Source organism: Lissotriton helveticus, chromosome 3_1, assembly GCF_964261635.1.
Source record: "Lissotriton helveticus chromosome 3_1, aLisHel1.1, whole genome shotgun sequence".
In the NCBI taxonomy this organism is placed as follows: domain Eukaryota; kingdom Metazoa; phylum Chordata; class Amphibia; order Caudata; family Salamandridae; genus Lissotriton; species Lissotriton helveticus.
The window spans coordinates 411,622,830-411,634,944 of NC_136061.1; the positions used below are offsets into that span (position 1 = coordinate 411,622,830).

At 47.3% G+C, this 12,115-nt stretch overlaps 1 protein-coding gene across 2 annotated transcripts in view; it reads right to left on the reverse strand.

The window, feature by feature from the left end:
* ALS2 (alsin Rho guanine nucleotide exchange factor ALS2) overlaps positions 1–12,115 on the reverse strand; it is a 1,284,778-nt gene that overhangs the window by 1,041,506 nt on the left and 231,157 nt on the right. For both annotated transcript variants that reach the window (XM_078680222.1, XM_078680224.1), the window contains one exon: positions 4,093–4,261. In XM_078680222.1, coding sequence (XP_078536348.1) covers positions 4,093–4,261 — 169 coding nt within the window. The remainder of the gene's footprint in view (positions 1–4,092; positions 4,262–12,115) is intronic.

The following is a 12,115-nucleotide window of genomic DNA, read 5'->3' on the forward strand; positions in this document are numbered from 1 at the left end:
GTTTTTCCACTCACCGCGTGGATTGCCAAGGCCTGTTGACTCCAATTCCGGATCCGACACCGCCGACAGCGAGAGCCTGCGTGGGACAGCTCGTGCCTCCATCCTGGTCGTCGAAGACACCTCCTGTCCACGTGGCAGCAGAGTCAAGCGTCCACTCTTCACCTGATCGCGACGACAGCCTCTGGTTCCTTCCTGGTTCCACACCGGTCACTGGCTAGTGACTTTGAACACTGTCCCCTCTGCTTTCAGGTCCTCTTCTTCACCGATCCACCCTTGGATCGCACCGGACATCTTCCTCCTGGTCGCCTGTAGCATCTTTTCTTTTAGGCTTCATTGACTTCAACGCGAGAACCTGACACACTTTGGCACCTATGCACCCGCAGCCCGTGGGTGAGGTAACGAGAGCATTTCGGTGCTCAAGGGTAGTTTAACTGTCCTAGTGTCCAGTTCCACAGTCGTTTTAGTCCTAACTAGTCAGGATTGTCCGTACTCACCTTTAACTTGAACTGTACTGTCCATAGACGTTGTTACGCATCTCGCGTGTGAGTTCACACTCTGCACACACGTTCCGTGGGCCTCCTATTACTTACCTAAAGTTAGTGTAGCGTGGTCCCATCGATCCTACAGCCTCTGGACAGCTCCATTCCTTCTATCGACTTTCACATTCCACTTACTTAGTATATGGTTTGTCGTGCCCCTAGGGCACCATTGTAATTTTGTGCAACTTGTCGTATTTTTCTTAAGAGATTGTCATGTGCTTAGCCCTCTGACCTCATAAAGAGTTCAGAGGTGTTGTTATTAATAAATATAGTGTTTATTTTCATAACAACCTGTGTGGTGTCCTTTCATCTCGTATTCAAGGGGTTATATTGTGGTAAAACAGCTGGCTTCACATGCCAAAAAGAGTTTAGCCTAAGACTTCTTTGTCCATGCTACCATTAGGATAGCTGGTCTATAAGGTTGACTTACAACCAATCACCATAAGGGTTGTTTGGACTGATACAAGGTGATCACTAGAACTAGTGAGCATCATATATCAGGCCAACTTCTCACACTCCCGCTGCTGCCAAAGACGGCCAGAGCGCTGGTCGTTGGTAGTATCATTCTCAGTAGATTGGACTACTGTAACGCCCTACTGTTGGAGGCCCCTAAATTCTTGATTGAACGGCTCCAAAGAGTGCAAACCGTGGCGGCCAAATTGGCACTGATGAAACCACGACGCTCGTCAGGCTCATTGGCCCATGCAGAGCTTCACTGGTTGCCAATAATGCAGAGGGTTCAGGTCAAGTCTCTATGCTTGGTCTTCAAGGCCCTTCATGGCTTTGGACCCATACCTCTTCAAGAGACTTTTACATGGTATACTCCAACAAGGTGTCTCCGTTCTGCCACCGCCTGTCTGGTGAAAGTCCCGAAAATTCGAAGAGCCAAGTCAGGAGGCAGGGCGTTCAGCTCGGATGCTGCCAAGCTCTGGAACAGCCTCCCTTTGCAACTTAGACAGTCCCATGATCTTCTGCAGTTCAGGAAGAAGATCAAAACATGGCTGCTCCCCAGACCTTGACAGCTCTGGAATTGCCCTGCTTAATCTACGCACGCCACCCTCCACTGTCTGACGATAATTCATGTACTATAGCGCCAAGATACCCATTGGGTGATAGCTGCGCTCTACAAATACCGCATACAAATACAAATAAGAGTGTTGGCTATAGTATGGCCTATGTGGGAGATATTGGCTGAGGTGCATGAGGTACAGTGAACGTTGCAATACATAAGCATGGGCTGTTGCAGAGAATGTGAGGATAAACACAGTTATGCATACCTACTAATTTATTTTTGTCCTCTGTATCATACTATTCTGAGAACGGAAAGAGCCAGGTTTGTAGTGGTCCCTGAAACGACAGGTACTTGTCCCAGGAATCAAATTACTGATCTTAGCAATCTCAACAAAAAGTAGAGAACCTGAACATCTCTCTGTTCAAAAAGTTTTAAACTGATGGAGAATGAGGTGTCAACCTCAAGCATAGTGGTCTTGTTTGGAGAAAGATTCTGAGTATACATTGAAAATAGAGCAGTCCAAGGGTTGCTCAATGAATGATGCAGGTTGCTTTACAAGTGAAATATGTGTCCGTCGGAAGTCAAGGCAACGACATGATGAATAGGGAGATGTTAGTCTAAAGGGCTAGAGGATGCTTGCTGAAAGCTGCTTTCTAAACTGTGTAGGTTGTGTAGTCGGAAGAGAGGGGTTCCCAAGTTAATACTTCTTCATAGTTGAGGGGGGACAGTATTAAGGTATAGTCATGTTAACTTTTAGAGGAAACACTAGAAAAAAATTCAGTGCAGGTATCTTATCATGCAGAAGCCTTCTTCAAGTGTTTTCTTTAAATGTAAATCATTTTTGCTTTTCTGGATCATTTTGGAAAGTGATCGGTATATAACTCCCCCAGAATGCAATATTATTATTTTTTTTAAGTGTCTAAATGTATGCATATATATGGTATTTCTGTAGCACAAACCTAGTCAAAAGGCAATGGAGCACTTCACATGGTATAAGGCTCGTTTCATGTCAGTGATTAATAGGAAAGGTAGCCGCTTCGTCAATGGTAATGCATGTGATGTGTTCTTTAAAGAGGTGAGTCTTCATTTCATTCCTAAACTGGAGAAGCCTAATGTCGGTCCTGATGGAGAAGGACATGCTGTTCCAGATCCAGGGTGCATAGATGGAAATGGCCTATTGTCTTGATTATCATTTTTACACTTCTTAGTCTGCAGTCTAATGGTGTTCTCGCTGAGTGAATTTCGAGAACAACCAGAGCTGGTGAGCTTGTCTGCAAGATAAGCAGGGGTACTGTTGGCGAGGGCTTTGTAAATGATGCAACTAGGTTTGAAGATGTTGTAGGCTGGTAAGGGGAGTCACTGGTTTTCCATCGGGGTGAGAGCGATGTGATCATATTTCATCAGGCCCTGGATGGGACATGTTGCAGCTTGTAGGATGCACCTAAGCGTGCCAGTGTGGATTCTGGGAGGCCACAGAGTGGGGAATTACCACCATCAAAATGCTACAGTAAATGTGCTTGAACTGCAGTAATGTAATGTAGAGGGAACAGTAGCCTAACCCCACTAAGTCAAACAATTTCCTCTGTGTGGCTAACTTGTGAGTGGGAACAGTAAATCTAACCCCTTCAAAGACCACCACTCTTCATAATGTGTTAAACTTTGAAGTGGGAGTAGTAAATATAACTCACTAAAGTCTAACACTTTACCCACTGTGATTTAAGGTTGTAAAACACAGGCCGAATAATAAATGCACACATAATCAGTACTATACCTTCACTCTCCTGGGCAGATCTGATGCTCCTAGGAAGTACTGTTAGGAAGGCTCTCTAAGAAGTTTGCACTGATATGGAGGACTGCATGGCAAAGTTCTTTTAACATATTGCATATCAGGCACCTAAACCCACACTAAATTCACATCCACACCCAGATGTAGCGTTTACAGCAAAGGTTATGTAAAAACACTCTTACATAAGGCACTACACCGTATGACTGATCTGCACTATACTGTGTGGCTTATGAATATCCTTTTCTCTAGACAGGTTGACTAATAACTTTTTTTGGGTGCTTGTGGTGTATTCAAGTCATTTTCCATAGGTTGAACTAATACTCTTCACTCAGTAAAACTGTAACCATTGAAATTACATCAGGCAAAGTTTGGCGATACCAAGAATGAAATCAGTGATTCACAGGTTGCAGAGATTCTGCAGCAGGTGCATTTACCCACTGAGCTACTTTACCAACTTACTGATACATAGCAGAATGAGCATTCCAAAGGCTTCAAGGAAACAGCAAAGGGTGCAAGTATCATTTGTGAGTTTTTTGTTTTTTTGTCAACACTACCAGTGCTGTCACAGTTCCAACCCCAGCACAAAATGTGTACACCAAGCAAAAAAAGCATCAAATGAAGTTACCTGGATCAGACTGCAAAGTAGAAACGGTGGATATAAACCCTTCCATCAATCCCTCAGGTAATGACTCACAGATATTCCTGCAACCTACCCATAGTGACCCCTTTTTCCAGTCCATTTATTAAGACCATACCTTGGTAGGATGTCTCCGTGGCCCAGCTGCCCTTCCTTGCCTCTTCCCCAGCTCCAGACCTCGGTTTTCAGTGAGGGGAGAAGTGCATCAGCCTCACCACTGTAAGTAGGCGTCAAAGCCACTGTCCTCATTCGTGCTCGCCCTACCTTCCTCAGGAGCCTGGGTGAAACTGGAAGAATACGTACAACTTAGCACATCTACAAAAAACAAAGAACAGCATACTCTTCTGAAATACATTTCTGCATGCAATTACATTGACAAGTGAGTGGGAGAAAAAATAAACATAAAAAACTAGCGTGCAACTTTGCCCATACTTGAAACTTAGCCTGAAGCCTGTCAACTTCTGTTTAGTAAACTCCTGAAAATCGAACTTTTTAGTATGTTTGTAACTAAGTCCAAGCTCTACCAGGGGCAGAATAAGAACGTCTGAGGCAGGTTTCCTCTTTGCATCCCGCTGAACTCTAATTCATGTGTACCCAGATCTTCGCATTGTTATTTATATTGTGTGTACTTTCAGAGCAGAGAAGAGAAATAGGCGACATGAAACATTTAAGAAATACATATCTTCCTTAGTGATAATTTTGTTTCACAGCATTTTTCCTCATTAGATTTCTTTCAAATGTTTGATAAAAATTATTCGGTTTGGCACAGAAGAAAAGTCTGGTATCAACACAATTAAAATACAAATGGAAGACAGTACATAACCATAAATTACCACATCTATTAAGGTTTAGTGTATCATATTTTGAAATTCTAAACAAGTCTAAAAGATACAAGCTGAAACCCTGATGGAAAAGAGTCATTCATTCTAAGAATGTATCCTGCAAAGGTATAATCAATGCAGACTTCTGCTGGATTTGGGAAGCTAGGGGCGTAAAGCAACAGACAGACTGAGTTCATAATCCTTTACAAGCCACTGGAATATTTTGACTTGCTAAACTGTTTCTCAATGCCACGGCATCAAATAAAGTGACTGATGAAGTGGACTTTCAGTCAGACTATGTATAACTTTGGCGCATGGTTGAGAATATGTGTGCATTTGACACATCAATCTTTGTGCATGTTTTTTTATAAGGTGACTTGGGGTGTATGTGGATATATGGAATTCAGTGGACACATGTGATATAGTGCCTGGGGTGACAATCATCTAAAAACTGTAGATTATATTGTGTTTTTTAACATTGCCTTGTGGAATTGTAGTGATCAATTGTACACATGTATCCATCTTAAAGGGATAAGAGGCTCTGTCGCTCTAGCTGCTACTCACATCTGCATATTGAAGCTGGACGTATATTTTTCTAAAAGATACACACCTGGACAGCGCCCAGCGCCAGAACCCCTGGTCCCCGCACCCGCCATGACGAGCACCACCGCTACGATGCCAGCACACTCCGCGCTCTCAACGGCCAGACGGACCCACACCTGCTTCAAGGCCGCCCCAAAACGCACACAAGGCCCCTTCACCTGCCGGAACTGCAGTTACACCAGCCTCAGAGCCGCCGAACAACCCGCCAAGAAGGACCTCAACCACCTCAGATGCATCCTACTGAACATCCGCTCCGCACGCAAGCACGCCGTCAAGCTCTGGACCCTGCTCGACACATCATCCCCGGACATCGCCGTCCTGACAGAGACCTGGATGAACGACTCCTTCGCACACGACATCGCCATAGCCATCCCAGATGGCTACAAGACCACCCACAGAGACCGCACCAACGGAGTCGGAGGAGGAATCGCCATCGTCCACAAGAACAGCATCAGGGTCTCGACCAGCACCAACGACACGCTCAGCACCGCCGAACACATGCATTTCCAGATCCACACAGACTCCAGCTGCACCCTCAGAGGCACCCTCGTCTACAGACCCCCCCCAGACCCAGACCCCAGTTCAGCGACTCCATCGCCGACTTCAACAGCATGCACCCCCTGACCTTCACTGACTACATCCTCCTCGGAAAACTGAACTTTCACCTGGAGAACAACTACGACAGCAACTCGACAACCCTAATCGATAACCTCGCCAACCTCGGACTGAGGCAACTCGTCATAACGCCTACCCACTCCCGGCATTCTCAAGAAACAGACCAAAGGAGTCAGACGTCTTTTTCTGCGCACCAGAGCAATAGCCAAGGCGTCGCAGACCTTTAAGTACGTTGCACCGGCTGGTGTAGAACAACCACCATGAAATAATAAGAGCCAGGGAGTACCTCAGGTGCTTGTAGGCTGACATGCACCATCAACATTAGAAGACCAGACAAATCATACACCTAATAATAAGGCTGTCCAACCACCTTCCAGTCCTGATGAAGACCCACCTTAGATGCGCATAAATCAAGCACATCCCCCAGGGTCGAAACGTCAACGTTCTATGTCATATACCAGTCCTAAACAAAGTCCCACTGAACAAAAGGATCAATTTAAATCTCTTTGTGACTATTGTGCTTTACATTGGATATTCTGAAAAAGTTTTTTTGTTTTATGTATTTATGTTTTGTCACCTGTAACACTCAGTCACCAATTAGGACCTAGACACTTTATGTATTCACAACCTATGTATTCTATCTACATTGGACAGCATATCTGATTCATTGCAGAAACAAAAAAGTTTGAAAGAAAATGAATACTAAAGACGTATTTTGTCCTTTTGTGTGTGGTCAGTGTGTAATTATTGCATATATCCTTCATGGGATACTATGACTATATTCATGTATTAAGTACTATGTTTATCTGAATCGTGTTTTCCGACAGAACCATTGTTGTTTGTTTAATTACCCGCCCAGGTTCTGAGGTTTACAGGGTTACCCCATTACACTTACTGGTACCCACTCCGCAGGCCACACGCTGGCCCCATCTTCTCCGCAAGCCCCCACGTCACCTTCAGCCACACCACCGAACTCCTCTGTACCAACCACCGCTGCATCCACTTCTCCTTCCAGAAACCCACCACACACCACCGTGCCAAACAGATCCCTAGCCACTACTGGAGAAAAATCACTGAAGACCAACTACACGCAACACTCGCTCTCAGCCCACCCACCGAACCCTCCAACACCGACGAAGCTGGCCACAACCTCAGACACTGGATCAACGACTGCGCCAACACCCTCACCCCACTGAAGAAACCCCCCCACAGAGACACCAGCAAGAGGACCAGCTGGTTCACCACCACAGAACTCCAAGCCTCCATGCGAGCCTGCTGGAAACTAGAGAAGAAATGGCACAGCGTACAGACTCCGGACAGCCACGCAGCCCACAAGTTCGCCACCCGCAACCAACATCACCTCATCAGGACTGCCAAGCGGACCTCCTGCAAAGACCGCCTCGACAACAACGCGAAAACAACAATTGATGGACAGAATGCAGAACAATGTCATACATTCACCCCAGTACAGAGATCTGGGCCTAAATCCATCGTTTTTTTGCACTCCACAACAACGCGCACAACAGAAAGGAGCTCTTCAACATTGTGAAGGAACTCTCTAACCCCCAGCTCCAACATCAACGACATCCCGCCGTTGCAAGCCCTGTGCGACTCCCTATCAACTTTGTTCCACCGCATGATAGCAGACATCCACGACAGTTTCAACACCCAGGCAGCCACAACAGACAGCAACCCAACAGACTCCCCGCACACCATCGACCACGACCCCCTGCTAGCCTGGACCAGCGTGAGCATCGATGACACCATCAAGACCATGAGCACAATCAGACCCATTCCCGCATCACATCTTCAACAAAGCAAGCAGCTTCATCGCACCCCACCTACGCAACGTCATCAATCTCTCCCTCGAGACCGCGACCTTCTCAGAGAGCTGAAATACGCCAAGATAAACGCCCTACTCAAAAAACCCAAGGCAGACCCTAGAGACCTCAAGAACTTCTGGCGCATCTCGCTGCTCCCGTTCCCTGCCAAGGTCATCGAGAAGATCGTCAACAGACAGCTAACCCGATACCTCGAAGAAAACAGAATCCTGGACCCTTCCCAGTCAGGGTTCCGCAGCAACCACACCTCCGCGACCGCCCTCACCGCCGCCTCCGACGACATCAGGACACTGCTGGACAACGGTGAGACTGCAGCCCTCATCCCTACTGGACCTCTCGGCCGCCTTCGGCACTGTCTGCAATTGCATACTAAACACCAGCCTCCACGCTGTAGGGATCCGAGACAAAGCCCTGGAATGGACCACCTCCTTCCTCTCCGGCAGAACTCAAGAGCGTCCGCCTCCCCCAATTCCGATCCGAAGCCTCCGAGATCATCTGCGGCGTACCCCAAGGTTCCTCCCTCAGCCCGACACTGTTCAACATCTACATGGCCCCGCTCGCACACGTCACCAGACAGCACGACCTCAACATAATCTCCTACGCCGACGACACTCAGCTGATCCTCTCCTTCACCAAGGACCCCATCACCGCCAAAGCCAACCTCCATGAAGGAATGAAGGCCGTCGCCGAGTGGATGAAGACCAGCCGACTGAAGCTGAACATGGACTAAACGGAGGTCCTCATCATTGGCTCCAACCCCTCAGCCTGGGAGGACTCCTGGTGGCCGACGGCACTGGGGGCAGCCCCAATACCCACCGACCACGCGTGCAACCTGGGTATCATCCACGACTCAACGCTCTCCATGACCAAGCAAGTCAACACCGTCTCCTCCTCCTGCTTCAACACCCTTTGCATGCTCCGCAAGATCTACAGGTGAATCCCGACAGATACAAGAAGAACAGTCACCCAGGCCCTCGTCAGCAGCAGACTCGACTACAGAAACGGCCTCTACGAGGGAGCCCCGACCAAGCTCATCAAACGACCGCAACGCATCCAAAACGCCTCGGCACAACTGATCCTCAACGCACCACGCCACGGCCACATCAAACCCCAACTGAGAAACCTGCAACAGCTGCCCGTCAACAAGAGGATATCCTTCAAGCTCCTCATCCACACACACAAGGCACTCCACAAGACCGGCCCAGCCTACCTCAACAAACGACTTTCCTTCTACATACCCAACCGCCAGCTCCGCTCCGCCGACCTCCCACTCGCCACCGTCCCGCGCATCCGAAGAACAACCACCGGTGGGAGGTCCTTCTCCCACCTTGCAGCCCGCCGCCAAGACCTGGAACACCCTTCCACTGAGCCTACGACAGACCCAAGACCTGCTGACCTTCAGGAGGCTACTCAAGACCTACCTGGCTGTTCGATCAGTAGCGGCCCCCTCCCCTAAGCGCCTTGAGGCCCTCACAGGTATGTAGTACGCTCTACAAATGCTTGATTGATTGATCACTTTGGCAGCCCATTGACAAAAGCATCGCCGCTGGTGGTCTGATATTTTTTTTAATGCTATAAATAACAGTATTGCCAGCAAAGGAACTAAAATAGTGAGCGTTCTTACCCACACAAATGTTACTGTTTTTATCTACGATGGAAAGATGAAAGGATAAAAGGATGTTTCAACTTGGCAGGGATTGGTACACATAACTGGAGCGAGCCATTAGTTCTTTCAATACCTTACTGGCTATTTGGAGGTTGTCATAGTAAACTCCATACGCTATAAAGAAATCGTATATTCATGTAAATACCAGACTTATGAAATGGGTAAACTTTTTTTATTCATGATTACCTTTCTATATTTATTTTTTGTAAAACCTGGTTAAACAGTAATCTAGTTACAGCTGCTTCTTGGCACCCTGGACGTCAATATGAAGCGCTTTCTAGACAATGACATATCACAATTAGAGAGGTATCATTCCATACATGAATTAGGAAGGTATCATTCAATAAGAGTAAGTGAATACAGATTGATACAATTGAAAAAGCATTGCTACCAACATCTTGCATTAATTCATGGTAGATTATGACTATTGTGTATGTGGTATGTACACATCAAAAGAAAGGTGGAATTTAATTCCTAAGCGCCACAATGTTTACTACTCGCTGGCAGTGTTTGTACATATAATCCTGTCATCTTGTGTTGGACTTGAACCATGAAATTTGTTTCTGTCTATCTTACATTTATGTGCCCTCATTGTTTTACATGACAGCGTCCAAGAAACATGTGCAACAATGCCACCTTCATTGACCTCCCACCTCCCATTCAAGGTTAATGGTACTGGGAGATTTTAATCTCTGGGCAGGTGGCTCTGGAGAGACGGCGCTCACAGATTTAACCCAGACCTGCCTGAGTATTCAGCTACAGCAGTTAGTTCTTACTCCCACCCATGTAAAGGGCCATATACTGGATCTAGTTTTCGCTGATCCAGAGTACTTAACTGTTCGGAACATCTTGCCACAATGCTGGACAGATCATGCGCTTGTGTCCTTCTCCCTTACGCCCAAGGCGGGGCGGGGGAAGAAGAGGAACCTAGCGGGGGTCAAATGCAGCAGACAATGGTCTAAACTCCTGAATCAGTCTCCTCTACCTCTATTACTTTCTGGGGGTTTCACTCTTGAGGAAAACGTAGACTTGAGCTACGAAAGACTGAGTCAACGGATTGTGTCCTCATTAGATTCCTTGGCCCCTTTACGGAAAATCAGAAACAGGCCGACCCCGGCCATGCCGTGGTTTTCCGAGGAGCTGTTCCAACTTAAACTCCAATGTAAGCGGGCCGAGCGCATCTGGAGAAAGAACTATTCGGACCTCGACCGGGTTCTTTACAAACAGGCCATGTCCATCTACAAAGCACAGATTAAAAGGGCGAAGGCTAGGTTTTTGGAAGAGTCTCTGCGGGTGGCAGTAAACAAATCACAGACTTTGTTTAAAATCGTGAAGGATCTGTCATGCCCTGCCACCACGGCCAATGCTATTCCCGCATCCCAGTCTCTGTGTAACTCATTGGCGCAGGCCTTTGAGGATAAAATCGCAGCCATTTTAAACAATCTTGGCGTTACATCTAGCGGTAATCCTCTAGAAGGCAATGAACTGCACCTTGAGTCTACTACAGAAATAACCCCTAGCGTTGCCAAGTTGGACTGTTTTCCATCTCCCACCTTTGAGGAATTCGTTTCCTTGGCTCACAGTGTGGCGTCGGGATCCCCTCTGGACCCGCTTCCACATAAATACTGGAAGCTGTTCCGGGAAGAGCTTTTCCCCCCGCTGTCTGCCATCTGCGAACAGTCCCTGGTTTCAGCACGGGTTCCAGACTGTTGGAAACTGGCCGTGGTTTCCCCTCTTCTTAAAAAGGCTACCTTGGATCCGGTGTGCCCAGCTAACTATCGACCTATTTCTTTGCTCCCGTTTCCAATAAAAATTCTGGAAAAATGGGTTACAAAACATCTGTCGAAGTATCTGGAGACCGGGTTCTGTCTGGATGAGGTTCAATTCGGCTTTAGACCGGCTCATGGGACCGAATCAGCGCTGGTGACTGTGTTAGACGATCTTAGGACGCGAGCCGACCATGGTAGAGCTGCCTTTTTAGTGCTGCTCGACATGTCGGCCGCGTTCGACACAGTCAACCACGAAATTCTGATCAAAAGGCTAGAGGAAGTGGGGGTGACAGGCCTTGCTCTGCAGTGGCTGACATCATACCTTGAAAATCGTCATCAGGTAGTGTCACTGCCTCCTTTCAAATCTGACATCAGGAAAGTGGAGCAAGGGGTCCCACAAGGGTCGGCCATCAGCCCTATCCTCTTTAATTTATATCTACGGCCATTAGTTGCGCTAATTAGATCTTTTGGCATAGCGGTGACGAATTATGCGGACGACACTCAACTTGTCTTCTCGCTTGAGGGCAAGGAAGCAGTGACGTTGGACATCTTCCACCGATGTATGCTCGCAACTGCCGACTGGCTGAATCAGAATTCGCTGCAGTTTAACAGCTCTAAGACAGAAGTCTTACACTGCACTACTGATCGTGTCCCTAGACCTCTTCCGCCGGACTTTTGGCCGCCTTCCTTCCAGAGCACGTCTGTGTCAGCTATGTCGGTCCGTAATCTGGGAGTGATGTTTGGGTCTAATCTCCAATTGGACGCAGCTGTTAGTAAAACTGTGAGTAACTGCATGGGATTACTACGAATGCTGAGGAAGGTCCTC